Source organism: Aricia agestis, chromosome Z, assembly GCF_905147365.1.
Source record: "Aricia agestis chromosome Z, ilAriAges1.1, whole genome shotgun sequence".
NCBI classification, from domain to species: domain Eukaryota; kingdom Metazoa; phylum Arthropoda; class Insecta; order Lepidoptera; family Lycaenidae; genus Aricia; species Aricia agestis.
The window spans coordinates 38514495-38533626 of NC_056428.1; the positions used below are offsets into that span (position 1 = coordinate 38514495).

The following is a 19132-nucleotide window of genomic DNA, read 5'->3' on the forward strand; positions in this document are numbered from 1 at the left end:
TCCCAGTGAACACCCACCCTAAAATATTATCAATTAGTTTTGTCACATCCTGTATATATATAATAACTTCCCAATTTTTTAAGAAGAAACTTACGCATGGCCACACTAATCAACAACAGACTGAGAGCCGTTGCTACCGGATGTGACGCGTTCATAGAGTTCGCATGCCTATTGCCTATTGCACTTGTATGATGGTCGGCTCTCTGTACTCTGTAGGCTCTGTAGTCTGAAGGAGGACGGGGTATTGATTTTTGCGGAGCTATGGCTGTGTTTCATTCATAAGAACATTTCTGTGGCGTAATTCCATAATACCTTCGTCTAATGTGTAGTGTTGGGGCAAACGTGTTAATTTGTTGACCCTGATGGTTAATAAAAATGCACCGTAATAATACATAAATTGGAGCATTTAAATAAATTTTATTTTTCGGACATTATTTATTCGTTTGTTTTGTTGATAATTTAGTGCAGTTCTAATATTTTGTGTATCAAAATGTCTTTTCTATCTAGTAGAACACCTTTAAGATTTTTTAGAAGTTGTGTATTTTTTGTAGGTTTAAGTAAATAAAATAATATTATGTTTTACACGAATTGTTTTTAAATTATTTATGTTACTGTTACTAATTATGAAATTAAAATGCCATCATTTCGTAACTTCGTATTTTCAAAAAAGGTGAGGCTGTAGACTATATTGCTATGTTTGTAGTTTAGTGTGTAGTTGTTGAACATTTGATTTTTTTTTACAACGATTTTATTTTCAAACCCTAATAAACTAGGTGGTAATTTTTCTTGTAACATGTGTACTTAATATCTAAATTATAATATTTTTAAACGAACTTTACGTATAATTCATATAACTTTTAAATATTTAATAATAATAATAATAATATCTATGGACGCTTCACACCACGTCAGTCTGGCCCCGTGCTAAGTACCTAAAGGACTTGTGTTACAGGTACCAGACAACGGAAATATATTTAATACTTTTATACTATACATATATTTAAGATTTTTATTATATCATACACATATTTAATACACATCCAGACCCGGGAACATTGAAAACTTTTTGTTCCGTCGGCGGGATTCGAACCCGCGACCCCCGGCTTGAGCTCACCACTGAGCCACAGAGGTCGTCAATTATTTATAAATAAAATTTATTTGAGCAGTATAATAATTAATTTTAAACATTTTCAGTTTAGCGATCTTAGATAAAATATATTTTTATCTAAAATATTAATAGAGATAGTTATTTCTTGCTTTTAAATTTTTCTTCGTAACAATATGTTTTTGAATTCTCCAGGGCACGAATTCAAACAACGGCCGCGGAATTCTCACGTCTAATGAAGACGATATGGTAGACATAACGCCAGGGCCGCATAGAGCGGCTGAATCTACTCCTACCAATCACGGAACCTTTCAGCTGTACGAGCATAGTGGAAGAAACAGCAACGCCAGTGCTACTTGTAAGTTTTTTTTTTATAATAGCATTGCTATTAATAGTATGAATAATGTCGATGTAATAAAAAATTTAATCCGACTTCTAAGGTAAAAACAATATTCTTAAAAATATTATCTAAAAAGTATGAAATATTTTTTTATCTTCATTAGCGCCTTTTTCGAAATTCGACTAAACCTCAACCAATTCTGTTGTCATTAGTTTGAAGTCGGTACCAGCCCAGAACTGAGATACTTGACATGGAACTTAGCTAGTTTAATTTTTTTATTAAAAAATATAATTTTACTCTTTTTAGTTATCTACAAGATTAGGCTTCATGCGTAAATAACCACTACGAATCTTGACTACATAGTCACATAATGTTACTGTAAGCGGAATTGTGGTAAATGCTTGCAGTTATCTAAGCGATGCTGCAATTTCCAAACTTTTATCTTAAAAGACGAAACAGAACTCCTGAAGAGTTCTGTTCAGTGCCTTCGGATCAAGAGACACCTTCGTCTGAAATTTCACTTATTTGTAACATATGTATGTTTAAGTTACTAGAAACAACTTCTTAACCGCCGTTTGATTTTTAATAAATTTCAAGGATTTACCTCAACTGCTCATAGATCCCATCATCAAATCACCACCTTCGTAATTGTTATACAAAATTTAAATTATGACTTATACAACAACACAAGAATTTTAAAAATCGGTCCATAAACAGTAAAATAATCATCAAAAACATCAGCTTCGATGCAAAATATCACGAAAAGTACTAATAATTGGGTCATAATGTAATGATCCATGGTACAATTATGGTTGTGATGATGATGATTAATCAAACTGATATATTGGCTTATGCTTTCAGTTATTGTAACAACGCCGAAATCCCTGAACCTGTATCTATAAGGTTTCAAAAGTTCTGTTGGGTACCTTCGGATCCAGGGTTTAACCTGGTACAAAATCTTACTTTTTGGTAGTGTTTACCATGAATGATTAAGAAAAAATCGAAATCACTATATGTTTCCATACAAATTTCAAGGAGTCCCCTCGATTCCTCATGGATCCCATCATCATATCACCACTTTTGTGAACATGGTACCAAATTCGAGCTAAACCCTATAAAACACAAAAATAATTTTGAAAATCGCATCATAAACGTCTGAGTAATCGTTGAACATACAAAAAAAGATACATACAGCCGAATGTATTACCTCCTCCTTTTTGGTAGTCGGTCAAAAACCAGTAGTATCTATCTTAATGTGTTGTAATTTGTATATAGAAGTGATTGGCATCATTAGTAATTGTACGATATTTACCAAACAAACTTTTTTTTTTAATTATTCAAAATAATATCTTATCAATTTTCTCTAAAATTAAAACGAATTTAAATGTTACTTATTGTACTTATTTTATAACTTTCTTTTATTTCAAGCTTACATCGCCCAATACTTCAGTTCGTCAGCTGGTAAGAACGCTGCGAATGATAATATTATGCATAATATATAATTATACACTTAATTATGATAACGGGATTCAAAGTTTTATGGGTTAAAGGCATTTTGTTGAAGCATATTCAGTAAAATATTATTTATGGTCCGAGTGCCCTAGAACAATTTTTTTTTAATTACTATCAAGCTAATTCTTTGTGAGTAGCTTCATTTTGATAAGACAAACAACAATTTTATTTGCGAAAAATCTCGAAAGTCATTCTTTTTCTCGATTCGATATAACAGAGATAGAAAGGATTTCATACTTTGATTTGATGTTCTAATATAGGACAATGTTACTCTTAAATTATATAATATCAATATACAGAAAAAAAAAACAGCTAGTTAGGTTCTGTTTTAGGGTTCCGTAGTCAACCAAATTTTGTTGATTACAGAACCGTAAAACAAAAATTAGCTTGATAGTAATAAAAAAAATGTTCTAGGGAACCCGGACACTTTAACATCATTTGAATTTATGAACCCACTTACAATTTAAACACCTATTAATGCTCTATGGGACCTAATTTACTTATTTAAAATACTTATCCTTTACTGGACACCCATGCACGTTAAATTAACATTACAATATGAATAATATTATACAATGTATCCCGACACCGGTGTCCGATCCTTAAATGTCATGATCTATGGCATATGTTTTTTTTCTCTCTCTCACGGTTGTAAAATGGCAGCTATTTTAGTTTTTCTCGGGCTTTCACACTAATCTGACCAGTATTTCTCATGTAAATATCATATGAAGATAAAAAAGGTCTCATTTAATAGCTAAACTTGTGGACTACGCTTACACAGGCAATCTATACATCTATACATATAAATAAAATTGGAGTGTCTGTTTGTAATATTAAAATAACCGTTTTTTACTACATGCATATGAATATTTAGACGGTACTTAGACCAAAATTTTTAGAATTTTTGTCTGTCTGTATGTCTGTCTGTTTGTTCCGGCTAATCTCCGAAATGGCTGGACCTATTTTGACGGGACTTTTATTGGCAGATAGTTGATGTAAGTAACTTAGGCTACTTTTTAACCGACTTCCAAAAAGGATGAGGACATTTTTTTACTTTTTTATTTTTTACCTATGTATTTTACATTTTGTTGACGCGGATGAAGTCGCGGGTAACAGCTAGTATGTTATAAATTTCGTGGAAATAATCATAGAAAAACCAAAGTTTCAAGAAAAAAAATTGTGTATTTTTTATTAATGGCTTTTTGTGAAAAATCTAGCGCATTAAACTGTTTTTTTTTGTTTTAAAAAGATAGAAAAGGGTTTCATCTTAGATAAATTCTTTACTTCAATGCTCTAAATCAGATAGTTTAGAAGTTATAACGATTTTCCTATGAAGTGTAGGTCATTAGTATGAAGTCAGAGAAAAATTTTTTTTTCAAATGTTGGGGGAAAAAAAATTGAACTCATGATTGATGGCATATTTTAGTGACAAATTGGCTTTCAAATATGTTTTTCTCCAACTTTAAAAAAAGAAACTCTGGCTTCATACTAATCTGACCTATACTTCATAAGAAAATTGTTATAACTTCTAAACTATCTGACTTAAGGTATTGAAGTAAAGAATTTATTTAAGATGAAAACCTCTTCTATCTTTTTAAAATAAAAAAGAACCACTTTAATGCGCTAGATTTTTCACAAAAAGCCATTAATTAAAAATACACGATATTTTTCTTAAGCTTTGGTTTTTCTATGTTTAATTCCACGAAATTTATAACATATTGCCTGTGTAAGCGTAGTCCACAAGCTTAGCCATCAAATGAGATCTTTTTTATCTTCATAGGATATTTACAGGAGAAGTACTGGTCAGATTAGTGTGAAAGCCCGAGAAAAACTAAAATGGCTGCTATTTTACAACCGTGACAGAGAGAAAAAATTTGAGAGCCAATTGGTCGATAAAATATGCCATAGATCATTATTAAAGGATCGGACACCTGTGTCGGGACACATTTTATATTTTGACTAGCTGTCCCGGTGAACTTCGTGTCACTTTAAAACCTTCCCTGGACTTCTACGAATATTTTAAGACTAAAAACAGCCCAATCCGTTCAGCCGTTTTTGAGTTTTAGCGCGACTAACACATTTGGAAATCCATTTTTATATATATATATATATAGATATGCTACTCTATTACAAATCACAATGCATTATGGCAAAAAATAATATGATCCAAACATTCGAATTTATTGATTTTATTGATTGAGATTAAAAATAAATAAGACCAGGTAAGTAATCTTATCTGATGATAATGCAAAGTCTGATACTTTAAATTCGTAAGTGGCAGTAATGGTTGATCTTTAGTAAAATGGTGTAGAATAATAGTTTGACCTACTTAAGAAAAATGTCTTCAACTGTCGATAATTCTAGTGAGACGGAACCCTTAGTTCGTGATGTAGGTAATTTTGTGGTCTACTTACTATGCCTATTTAGTTCCATAAATCATAACATAATTTAAATAGTGTAAACCAAAATTCTACTTATTATGCGTATATTCTACTAATTATAGTGACGTGAAAAATTATTTATTTATTTCTAATTATTCCAATTTAAAATGTAAGTAAAAGTAAACAAAAAATAAAAATATAAATAGACGTGGCATTACTGACATTACGCAATAAAATAAATTGGGGATGATAACGATTTCGTGCCGGAATATCTTTTTGTTACTGACCATATTGAATTAAATATTAACTCTTAAATGTCGTTGAAAATTATAACTATTAAAATATTGTATTTAAATTTAAGAAAATTAGGCTGCATGCTATTTTTGTGGGTAATTTTATTTGAGAATGGCAACCCTAATCGATTTTGACATTTCGTTTATTATGCTTTGTTGTAAAACTTGTAATGATAAAAATTAATAAAAATGTATTATTTTGTTTTAAAATTAGTGAATTATTGGTTTAAATCAATGTAACTTGAATATTTTGTGCTAAATAAACATCTAAAGCTTTTTTTCAGGGGACGCAGTTATATTTTCCGGTATGCAAGGTACGTATTTGTATTACGTTTATTAGTAGTAAAACTGATTAATGTACGTAAATACGTAAACAAAATGTGAAAGTTCACGAATGAAACAAAATTTCGTGCATAATTACAAAGTGGTGACAGCATTTTGTCGAAATATTCGATTTTTGAAAATCTTTCGCAATGTCACAATTATTTACGAATCGCTAACTGTGCCACTTATCAATTAACATCAATGCTTTCACCACGTGATTTGGAGTTTTTCTACCGCTTGCCTGCGGGCTGCGACTAAAACTAATAATACGTCATAATATAAGCATCTTAGCATACTGCCGTCCTAAGCATAAACAACGCAATCGACATTTTTTACGAAATTGAGTTATTAGTATATTCGGAATCGCTGAAACAAGATCTACCAGGAACAATCACTCGTTTTTAAATATCTTCTATAGTTTTCATTTTATTGTTAGTCATAAACAGCGTATGTGATATTTTCCAAACTTATTACTAGTAATATACATCATAAGCAAACATGCGTTTTTTATGACTATTTTACTTAGAATTTCGATGTATGAAATACTAAGCATAATCAACGAATGTGTGACAGTTGCGTTGTTTATGTCTAGGAAATGCACATTTTGTGATGCTTATGTTAAGCAAAGATAAGGGAATTACTTACATTTAAGTTGCACATACAGTTCGACAAGGATTTAAATGAACGTGGCGAGAAAAGGAACTAACGCTGCTATCATACAAAAACATCATTTTTGGCAGTTCTCCTTTACCAGCAGCGCCCATTGACATCATTGACACATTAATTTAAAGCCTTGTACAAACGTACAGTTCGACGTTCAATATGACTAGCAAAGAATGATAAGATCAGCTCACATGCATTTTTTTTTGTAACCAAACATAAAACGAATATAATACAAACATCGCTCCGTGGAAAAAAATCTCTAAAAATTAATTATAATCAATAACTGTTGTGAAACTAGTGAAATAAATAAGTTCTATTACCAAGATAGCATTCTATAATATTTGGATACTCAGGAATCCATTGGACACTACAACAACACAACCGTGAGTAAAAAAGAGTGCTGGAACATCATACTAGAACCAAATTAACCAATTATCTCAGCAAATTCCTGAATAAAACAATACACCAACAGAAACAAGTAAATGGTTTGGTCATAACATCAACCCCAAGATTGAAATAGACTAATATAATATGATATTTGAATCTCACAATCACTGTAACAAGCCAATCATTCCTTTGTTTTTATTAGATATACATTTTGGAACGTTATTACTCGAAATATATTCAAAAATTCAAAAGTTTTTCAAAATACATACAATTATTCTGTTATTGACATCTAGAACTGAATTTGACAATGACAAGCAGAAATTGACGCTTAACCCATTAACCATAGACATCATTTGAAGTATTTTTTTTTAAGTCAAAAATTAAGACGTTGATTTTGGATGAAAGGCAAAAGTACAGATTATACTAAAACTTAAAAGTAACATTAAATAAAGACGACATTGAAATCTACTAATTCATATAATTATTAACGTTACACACAAGAAACAAATAATGATGGAAACTAATAATATTACATTAAGATCCAAGAAACGGTATAAGCGATATGCTTCATTTTGTTTGGAAGAATCCCTAGATTCCCTAAACTCTGATATTAGCACAAAAAGCCTCCCAGATTTATCAACTATAGCAAATGCTGAACAAATAAATGAGTTACAAGATGAAATAAATGAGTTACAACATGCGACTGAAATCAGAATTGGAAAGTGCACATTCAGAAATTATCACATTGTCAGAAGAAATAAATGAACCTAAAAAGCAGTTGTCAGAACAAAAAAATCAGTTAAAGGTACTAAAAAATTTATGCATTAGCCCAAGTAACAGCACACCATTAATTACTAATTCATCAAAAAAGAATAAAACCAGATCTAAATTTGAAAATATGCCCAGAAAAAAATCGGATTTTGGTAACATGGCTAACAAGACCCCCGTAAATACACAAAGTGTACAGAATAAAAGTAGCCAATCGATATCAAAAGCTTCTCCCCGGGATAATCTAAAGTTACAGGAAGTTACAGAAAAACCAAACAAAGAAAACGAAGTAAAAGAAAAAAATACGACTGTTAACTCAAAACATGATAATGAAAAAGAATTTAAAGAAGCAATTAAAAAAAAAATTATGATCTTGGGTGGAAAACAGTGTGTAAACCTGGCCTCTGCTCTTGTTCGTTCGAGATTCAATAACAAATATGAACAATATGAAATAGTTTCTTATGTTAAGCCTTATGCACCTTGTGAAGAATTAACAAAGACATTTAATAACTTAAATCTAACTGCACATGATAAAAAGAAATTATAAGTATAGGTGAACATGATAGCAACCCTTATAAAATTATTGTAGAACTTGGTTCTTTTCTTAAGCAACATAATCAAACAACCGTCATTGTAATGAATATCCTTAATAAAAAATATTTGAATGAAGGTAAATTAAACAGTATGTTGAAACTAACTTGTCAAATTACAAAAATTGCATATACTTAGAACTTTCAGATAATCTACATACAAGAAGACAATACACAAGTCATTTTTGCTACAAAATAAATATGCTTGTTGACTCGATGTACTATAAAACAAAATACCTGGTACCGGGCAATAAAATAATATTATTTAATAATAGATTATTACAAAAAAAACAACGTAACATATTAGATTATTTTAATCCGATAATTAAAAATAAAAACTCTACTAAAACCACGATAAAGGATGACGTTATATTAATAAAAACTCCGGACCAAAAAGCCGAAGATACATTTTTTCGAGCCAAATAACTACATAAACATTATGCATCAAAATATAGCTGGTGGGCATTTTCAAAAAAACGTGTACCCTTGCAAATATATGTCTAAATTTTGAAGGTCATTTATTTACCTTTATTTGAATGTCGTACAAGGAAAAATATTGAACTAATGGAATAAGTTAAAAAGAACGCTGAAAACGTTATATTATTCTGATATTATTGAAACAAAATCGAATTTTCGACGAAACAGATTCCGTTGTGCGACTAAATGTAAAATATAATTTAATACAAAAAAATACAGCAATAAATGGATTTCTTCGTTTATTTAATCTAGTGAAATGCATATTTAATTGTTTATTAAAAAAATATAGATAATTTCAAGGATCAACAAGAGTAGCAATTACTTTTAATCCATAGTGTGACTATGTGACCTACCCACTAGGTTATTTTTAATTTTTTACATAAGTAAGTAATATTTAACATATTTAAAGAAGTTTTTATAACACAAAAACCTTTTATTTAAACATTTTTATTGTTGCACTACTTATAAAAGTAAAAAATTCTTTGATTTCATAGATTTAACTTCAATAATTAGAGGGACGAACATCTCATAATCATAAAGATGTGTTCACATGTCTACGAATTCCTAAGTTATTAATGACATCGGATTATATGCACGATTAAAGTGCCGAAATATCCATGCAAATATGCACGAAAAATGGTCGAAATTTAAAAAAAATAATATTTTTTTGGAGACTTTTCTGGCAGTGACATTAATAAAAGCGCCAATTTTTATAATTTCATAAAATCCAGGATTTTTAATTTCTTGAAATAAAGACTTTTTATTTATTTATTATACGCCAATAATAATTTTCTACCAACATTTTCCGATTGCAATCTTAATGGCCACGGAAGTTAAACTACCGAAATATGCACTATCAACGAAAAATTGCCAAAATATGCTTTATCGCCTAAAAAGTGACATTATATGCATTTGCATATGCAAGTATGCAAATGCATATAATCTGATGTCTAGTTATTATAAATCTGCAAATATCAATGACACAAAATGATTTTCAACTTTACTGATAGAAAAGTAGTGGAAATAAAATCAAAATTATTAAAAAAAATAAAACTTTTAGGTACTTAAATTTTAAATAGTAAGTATATTTGTTATTGTTAAGGAAAGGCGACGCCTTGATAATTTGGTTGTAGCAATATCGATTTTTCTCAGCAATGACTAAAGCTAAGAAATTAAAGTTCATTGTCAGTATTCATCATGTCTTTGTCTTTGATTTACCCATAGCATAACACGATTGGTCAACTTTTATAACACAGAATAATCAATCAAAAAGACCTGTGTAAAAAAAGGGATTCCTATTTTTCCAACAGAGGAGAGTGATTTAAGCTTCCAAAATTTATACATGGATTAGTTCAAGCATACACTTTAATTTGACCATAGCTTATATGAAATGTATTTATGGTTTTTAAATTACGCGACAAAAACTATTTTGTCGCTTACGCCCTTTCCATTTTTTGCTGTTCCATTGCTTGTTTTCTGTGAGAGGCCGGGCTGGCCTTTCATAGCAATCTAAAACATATCCAAAACGGTTTTTTACTTTAACGCGGCGTCACCTTAACACATAAGTAATAAAAATATATTAATTGTAAGTTAATCGTACCAGTTTAAAAATCTCCAATTTTCTTAACGACCACTTAGTTTTTGTCTTAATTTTAATATTTTTTAAGAAACAGTTCTTAGGTATACATTGTACAGGTAAAAATTGAGACCACCCATAATATTTAAAAATATTTTTAATGTCAGTGCACATGGGGCCTGATTAAGGGTTAAGTAATAATGTACCGGTTCATGGATTGCTATGCATCTATTTAAAGTTGTTTTCTTTTTTATTCTGTTACAAAATAATAAATGCATGTGAGCTGCAATACCATTCTTTGCTAGTCATATTGAACGTATGTGCAACATAAATGTAAGTAATTACCTTATCTTTGCTAAGCTTAAGCATCACAATTGTGTATTTCCTAGACATAAACAACGCAACTGTCACACATGCGTTGGTTATGCTTAGTAAATTAACATTATTGCAATCTATGTTTTCTAGTCATAAACAATTTTCCGACTTTAAAAATATTAAAAATAACTAAATATGTAAATATAGCATCGCATATGCAAAGTTAACATTTAAAGGCACCAAACAAAATAAAAATATTTGGAATATTCCTGTTAGTTTCAAAGGGACAATTAAAAAAAAGGAATAAAACTTTAGGCGCGAATTACTCGAAAGTTGCCGCCATGCAGATGCGTTGTTTATGATAAGGACGGCAGCATACCAATAAATGGGTTCAAAATGTAGAAATTATACCTTAAACTTTCATCCAAGAAGCTAAGTCATAAAAATTTGTCCTTGAATACAACTTTACTGTATGTTGTACAGTGATTAACCTATCAATCCCCAAGCGGCAGCAGGCTGCCGCATAACAATAGAAAATATATTGTGTCTGCGACGATACCCACGATTAAGGTGTTAATTTTTGATTGATAAGATGTGGATTAAAAACAGTTATAAATAAAATGAGAGTCATGATTTCATTAATTACTTTTAGGTGATGCGGATGACATTCCTGGAATTGGTCAATATGATGACTTTCACACAATTGATTGGCAAAGAGACATCGCTAGAGATCGTATGCGACATAGGTATATTGTGAAAAAGCGACAAGACTCAATATGGGATCTTATAAAGGTACAGTTTTAGTGTCATTTTAAATCTAATAACATGTGCCAAGGGCAGGTCAAGTAGCCTTAATATCACTGCGACCCTAGAGGATCTATTGTGACTCCAATCTAATAACATGCATAAAAGTTTTACAGGCAGCCAAATTCCTTTTGTGGTGTTGTGGCAAATGAAAACTGCTTGTTAAGTAGGATTTACCTTATTTCACCAGTTTTATAAAAGTGTAAATTTTTAAAATATTATAATATTATGTGTTTATGCAGGGAGCCCACGATGCCTGGTCGGGATGGGTCTGCGTCCTCCTGGTGGGAGTGTGTACAGGAGTGGTAGCTGGTGTCATAGACATAGGAGCATCATGGATGACTGATCTCAAGTTTGGAATATGTCCGCAAGCATTCTGGTTCAATCGGGAGCAGTGTTGTTGGTCAAATGACGAAATCACTTTTGATCATGGAAATTGTTCAGAGGTAACTTCACTGAAATAATGTATTTGTTAAAAATGTATAATTTATTTATTGACTTACCAACTGAACCTATTTGGCTTATTTTAGTTTTGAAATATCGGTGGAAAGATTTATATTAGAAGGGAGGTGATACAAAGTTCACCAGGTCATCTAGTATTTATAATTAATTACTCTTCCAACAGTGGATGACATGGGCTCAGCTATTTGGTGAATCCCGTGATGGTGCAGGGGCGTATATCATCAGCTATCTGTTTTATATCGTGTGGGCGCTGATATTCGCGGCGCTTTCCGCTTCACTCGTGCGAATGTTTGCGCCTTACGCATGCGGCTCAGGTACGTTCAAAGAATTTTTAAGTTAGCATGTGTCATCTGAAGAGGAATGGATACATTGCCTTCAGTTGTCTGCCTTCAGTCAAATTTTCAGTTGACTTTTTATATCTAGTTTAATAATATGCAACTAAAACTTAGTAGTGCTCATGCCACACCATAGAAGATGAGTTAACACCTCCATTGTGGGTATAGTAGACTTAGATTGAATTATTAAATAATTATTATTATGCGGCAGTTGGCTGCCCCACTTAGAGATTGATGGGTTAATGCAGACCATTGTGTCATAATTACATACTTCCTGATTTACATACTTCCTAATTTTAAATATAGTTTAATATTGGCCCAGTCATCCTAAATTGGGTCAATGCTAAAATGTAACATTGTAGCAAGCAATATGTTAAGGTGCTCCCTCACTGGGAGTGACCGCTTGTATTGTAATGTTACAGAGTCGATCATTACATCAGTGAGGGTGCAGAAACGAACATTACTATGCGCATCTTGTATGATACAACGTGTAATATCTTGATACAACTTATAAAATCAATGCTATGTGACAGTGAAGTTAACTTGCTATGTAATGTTCAAAGTCGAATCTATAGATTCGACTTTGAACATTACATTGCATACGAAAGCTCCCAGTGATGGACCACCTTAAAAGATAATCTTGTCTTTATAAGAACCAGATTTCCAACATGTAAACTTTTTCAGGTATTCCTGAGATCAAAACTATACTGAGCGGTTTCATTATCCGTGGTTACCTGGGAAAATGGACTCTCATAATCAAGGTGGTTGGGCTGATTCTCTCTGTGTCATCTGGCCTGTCCCTTGGAAAAGAGGGTCCCATGGTGCACATTGCAAGTTGCTTGGGTAAGTGTACATTATTTATTACTTAGGTTGAACAATTCGACGTATAAGCTACTCTCATTCTGTCCTGAATTATCTGTTAAATGTTTTCTTATTCGTTTGTGAAACCAAAATCACAGTAACTTTGCACCCAGTTATAACGAATCGGAATCTCGGAATCAGCTCCAACGATTTTCATGAAATTTAGTATATAGGGGGCTTCGGGGGCGATAAATCGATCTAGCTAGGAATCATTTTTAGGAAATGTCATTTTATTCGTGTTTTATCGAGCTCGGTCAAATAGCTAGTGTATAATAAAACACAACATGACATGTACTACAATGATGGTCCTATTTTTTAGGTAACATTCTATCGTACCTATTCCCAAAGTACGGTCGTAACGAGGCAAAGAAACGTGAGATCCTATCGGCGGCGGCTGCGGCTGGTGTATCAGTTGCTTTCGGTGCTCCCATCGGTGGTGTACTTTTCAGCCTCGAAGAGGTCAGTATACATGAGCCAGAACTACAGATGTGGGTATTTTTAACCGACTTCAAAAAAGGACATTATCAATTTGACGATTCGAATCATACGAGTTAAAATTATACGGGTCGGTTTTATCTTTTTAATAAAAAAATGAGTTTGAATTTACAACAAAAAAAGAATCACATAAATTGGACTTGTAGTTCCGGAGATATGCGAACACAAACATAAAAAAAGATACATACAGCCGAACATATAACCTCCTCCTTTTTGGAAGTCGGTAAAAATTAAAAACACGTACATACATACATAATATACACTTTTGATATTTAGCACATTTGCTCAGACGCTGATATAGTCTGACGCTGACATATACGAAAACTGGACAGTTCTGGAAATATTACCTACATACACACGGGTCGAATTGATAATCTCCTTTTTTTGAAGTCGGTTAAAATACATATTATTGTTAAATTATTGAATATCATTGTGTAAGCATTGTCATATTATGCAATTGCTCCTAGGTTGGCCTTTTGCGATCAATATTTAAATCCAAATTGTATGAACTGGTTTCTTGGAAAGCTAATGCAAGAAATTCACATAAGAAACTATTTCCTACTCGTCATTTAGTTCATGTCATAGCGGTACCAATACATACTGTCTAAAGCAGGAGTTCCTAAACTGTGCGCCCCTGGTTTATAAACCACAAATATTATGAAATAAAATTATAATATGTATTAATTGTGATAAGCAGGCAGATGATTAAATATTTGTTTATTATTATTTACCTGCTTAATCTAACAATAATCATCAAAGGTGTTTATTTATGTATCTTTTTGTATTAGCTAGGTAGAGTAGGGCGCAGTCATGGGCGTACCCAGGTTCTGGGCCAGGGGGGGCCAGCTGCCCCCCCTGCCCCCCCCTCGGTACGCCCATGGGCGCAGTGACAAAACGTTGTCACGTGCAACTGCGCCGCAGGCTGAAAAAGATTGGGAAACCCTGGTCTAAAGACCACCGTAATCTGCTAAACGTAGTTAAAGTATAATAACGTCAAAGACACATCTCAAGAGTGATGCAGTTCAATCGAGCAAATTGACAGGTCATCTCTTTTGGAGCTAACTGCATAATATGTGGGACTCTATTGTCATTTATAGTGCACTTGAAACTGTTTCCGTGTCTATATTGAACGGGTACATTGTATGAGCTGTGCACAGTCTAATAGGTCTATATTGAATGGGTACATTTTATGAGATGTACGCTTTAAAGGTACAAGTTGGAACCGAGGGACACGCGACATCTGCAGACGACGTGTCGTCGCGACACTATTGATTTCTATGTATTGTTATGAAACTAGAGATCGCCCAATGGTGGAAACCTCAAATAAAAAATTAAATTATAAGTTTCAAATTTCAACGCTTTTCTATTAATATTCTAACTTGTACCTTAACTCTTAAGAAGGCAGCGAATCATGCGTCCAAATGTCGATGTTAATGAATGCATCAATGTTTTACCTAAATATTATAAAATTGTCATCATTGTTTGTTTGTCTCGCAAGCACCACGAATTTAAAATATTCAAGGTAGCAACATATACATAATATATAATGCACTCCTTTATTATGCATACGCTTATCAGATCATGTAATGTGCTTAATAATACAATATTTACATACTAAAGTTACTGATTCTTGTGATAATTATTATAGATAATTATTATTTCTTCTCTCAGGTGTCATACTACTTCCCTCTGAAGACGCTATGGCGTTCTTTCTTCTGTGCTCTGATAGCTGCTTTCATACTGCGCTCCATCAATCCATTCGGCAATGAACATTCAGTGTTGTTCTTCGTGGAGTACAACAAACCGTGGATATTCTTCGAGCTGATACCGTTTGTGGGCCTTGGTATTATTGGGGTGAGTTGAAATTTTTATCCTTACTTAGATATATTTTTTGGGTTCTTAATCCAGTTTCATTAGTTTAGAATTTAGGTTGGCCACTATGGGAAATTTTTATGGAACAATAGTAGGAGTGTAATCGAGGCCTGGTGTTTAAATAAAGAGATTAAAGTAACAGAATAAAATCATTGACTTTAACGCAGATAATATTTTAAAATTAACAAAATACTCAGGACGAGTTGATTAAAAATTTTTCTATTATAGGGTTGCATTGCGACGATATTCATAAAGGCGAACATCTACTGGTGCCGCTACAGGAAATACTCGAAGCTCGGCCAGTACCCCGTCACGGAGGTGCTAGTTGTCACCCTAGTGACAGCTATCATCGCTTACCCCAACCCGTACACAAGGATGAATACTAGTCAGCTCATATACTTGCTGTTCAATCAATGCGGAATCTCCAATTCCGATCCTCTATGGTAAGTTATGATTTATAATATAATATCTATTGACCACATCAGTCTGGCCCTGTTATAAGCACCTTAAGGACTTGTGTAATACGGATGCCAGACAACCTATCCTTAACCTTAGCCTCTCTTAAAATCCTTTTTTGTCAATGTCATTAAAGTCTTAAAAGATGTATGTACGACTGCATAGTGCATACCCAATCAAATATGCCGTTTATTGGATACATACGACATATTGGATCACTCTTGGAAAATAGTCTTGTAACTTGTAAGCAATGGCGGCGTAAGGGCCAACCCACACGTACCACAACCACACCACGTCGCAACGACAAAATGCCAAGCAGCATTTTGTAGTTGCGTTGTGGTACCAACAAAATGTCGATGTGGTTGCGTTGTCACCAGTAGTTGCGATGATGGTTACGTACGAGAGTCTCGTTGGCAGTCATCGTAACACAGCGTAACACAACCACACGGCACCTCAGACAACTGTCAAACGCGGAATGAATGAAACGAATAAATGAAAGAGCGCAGGTTGCGTGTGCGCAACGTTGTGTTTGTGATGTGGTCGGCATCGACGACGGCGTGAGCGACGTGGACCACCTCCCACGGCCTCACGGTTCAAGGGGGCTCGCACCCGTTGGTCTACGAGGATTTTTTAAAAGAATTAACTATGACTATACAATATTGATTACGATACGATACTCATTGTAAATAATCAAAAAAAGAGTATCAAATTTTTTTTTTCTTTACAATTTTGTACGTCCGTCCTCTTGCGTCATTGATCAGGGGGCGTTGCAAAATGTATCTTGCCCACATCAAAAGGTCTTGCCCCGCCACTGCTTGTAACTTGTAAACTATATTATGTCTTATCCAGTGACTACAACCGCAACTTCACCGGCGTCAACACGGCAATAGAGAAAGCCGCAGCCGGGCCGGGGGTGTACCGGGCGGTGTGGCTGCTGATGCTGGCGTTGCTCCTCAAGTTGGTGATGACCGTGTTCACCTTCGGCATCAAGGTCCCGTGTGGACTGTTCATACCCAGTCTCGCGTTAGGCGCCATCGCTGGACGTATTGTTGGCATCGGTAAGTTTTTGTATAGTTGTGTGATGTGTCTGGTGTTGAAGATTAGTAGTAGGGATTTAGAACATAATAGTAAATTAAAAGTAACACTCTTATTAATCTCTTATAAAACATCTCAATAAAAGTAACTAGTTGCAGGGGTCACCAACTAGTTTCGCTTCAATTTTAAGAAATGAAATTACTTTCGCGATCCACACTTTTTATAAAAAAATTACTAAATATTTAATAAATAAAAAATATGTTTTAGTTAAAACTACATGTATGTAGCCTTGAGGAGCCATTACAAGTTTATGGTGGACTATGTGTTTACTAAGTTTATGGTGTTACTGGCTGGCAGATAAACAAATAGACGGTCACTTCGTATTTATAATATATAAGTCTAGATTAAATAAACATATAAGTTTTTAACCACTGAATATTTTCAGGTGTGGAACAGCTAGCGTACAATTATCCAAAGATATGGCTGTTTTCCGGAGAATGTTCTACTGGCGACGACTGTATAACGCCAGGGTTGTATGCTATGGTGGGAGCTGCTGCGGTGTTAGGAGGTGTCACTAGGATGACAGGTGAGAATAGTTGCTATAAAATTATGGTGGGACTGGTCCAGACTCTAGGGATTTCGTAGAAAGGATGTTTGTCAATATTAAATTTTGTGCTTTGTTTTATGTGTTGATGATTTGTGTGTTAAACGCTGTGGGAATGTTATAATATTTCTAACAATTATTCACATTATTTGTTTTAATCATTTTGATTTTGAATAGTTTTTACTTGCTTACAATGATTCCTAAAACTTCATATTTATTGCAACAGCACATTTTAAGTTTCTTATGCTGACCTCAATGTTTTAATTGCAGTTTCCCTCGTGGTGATAATGTTCGAGCTAACGGGCGGTGTTCGCTACATTGTGCCCCTCATGGCCGCGGCTATGGCCTCCAAATGGGTCGGCGACGCCCTAGGGCGCCAGGGCATATACGACGCCCATATAGCCCTAAACGGGTATCCCTTCTTGGACAGCAAAGATGAATTCCAACATACATCCCTAGCGGCCGATGTTATGCAGCCCAAGTGAGTATGGTTTAGATGTTTGGGTGTTTTAGCGCTGGTAACTCTGAAAAGTATTCTTAAAACACGACTAAAGAACATATTATCCAGATTTTGATGGATACAATCACATTTTTGGATACAACGATTTGGATACAATCGTTTGGTGGTATGACTTACACAAACATGCAGTTACGAAATAGTGTTGCCTGACTTTGATTATAGTTTTACGTGATAAATATTTTTATTTCATTAAAAAGTTAATGATCAAATGGAATTACATATATCAAAATATTTTTATTTACCTACAGAGATTTTGTATTTTAATAGCTTTGTGTAACATTGTTTGCTCTTTTAATGATTTTCTCTATGTATTGTTAATTTATTATGTGATTATTTCAAATGTTATGCACTAAGCAAAACTTTATTTATGCACTAAGCTGGTATCTGTTTGATTTTCAAGACTTACAATATTTTGAGGTTGTGATGCAATTTTAATTGAATCATCTTGATTTGTTTTACTTTAACGTTCTTTAAATTGTTTAAATTACAAAAATACATTTATACTGCACAGCGATTTGATATTATAAACTTTTATTTTGTGCGAATTTGCTTTAGACATGAAAACATTTACAGCCAAATGATTTTTATATCATTAATTTGCCAATGCAGCTGTATTTATTTTTTACGTTTTATCATTACTTATATAAATTGAAATATGACAACACTAATTGTATCAATGTTATCAAACTATAATATGTTTGAAAGCAAAACCTATTAAATAAAGCATGTTTGTTCATTGATAATGAAGATAATGTTTCTTGAAAAACAAATAATAAAACACGTGTCAATTCTTAATCTAATTCTTGTCAATACTAGTTCCTGAACCGATGTTATGAAAAATTTACCCAACATCCAAAATGTACTTACAATGATTTATTTTGTTAAAAAAATTGACTTCAGCTTTAAATTATGCTGTGCTTAGCAGTTTATAAATCTAACAACAAGCCTGCTAAAAAC

At 33.0% G+C, this 19132-nt stretch overlaps 1 protein-coding gene across 5 annotated transcripts in view; it reads left to right on the top strand.

Moving 5' to 3' along the window:
- Nucleotides 1-19132, top strand: part of LOC121738871 (H(+)/Cl(-) exchange transporter 5) — a 30375-nt gene that overhangs the window by 5171 nt on the left and 6072 nt on the right. For 2 of the 5 annotated variants that reach the window (XM_042131132.1, XM_042131131.1), the window contains exons 3-15: nucleotides 1301-1463; nucleotides 2874-2906; nucleotides 5916-5945; nucleotides 11384-11523; nucleotides 11778-11981; nucleotides 12161-12311; nucleotides 13017-13175; nucleotides 13513-13652; nucleotides 15360-15542; nucleotides 15789-16003; nucleotides 16866-17074; nucleotides 17497-17637; nucleotides 17926-18136. In XM_042131132.1, coding sequence (XP_041987066.1) covers nucleotides 1301-1463; nucleotides 2874-2906; nucleotides 5916-5945; nucleotides 11384-11523; nucleotides 11778-11981; nucleotides 12161-12311; nucleotides 13017-13175; nucleotides 13513-13652; nucleotides 15360-15542; nucleotides 15789-16003; nucleotides 16866-17074; nucleotides 17497-17637; nucleotides 17926-18136 — 1979 coding nt within the window. Of the gene's footprint in view, nucleotides 1-244; nucleotides 383-623; nucleotides 671-1300; nucleotides 1464-2873; nucleotides 2907-5915; nucleotides 5946-11383; nucleotides 11524-11777; nucleotides 11982-12160; nucleotides 12312-13016; nucleotides 13176-13512; nucleotides 13653-15359; nucleotides 15543-15788; nucleotides 16004-16865; nucleotides 17075-17496; nucleotides 17638-17925; nucleotides 18137-19132 lie in introns of those variants that run through there. The other 3 variants (XM_042131135.1, XM_042131134.1, XM_042131133.1) reach the window with 3 other exon arrangements.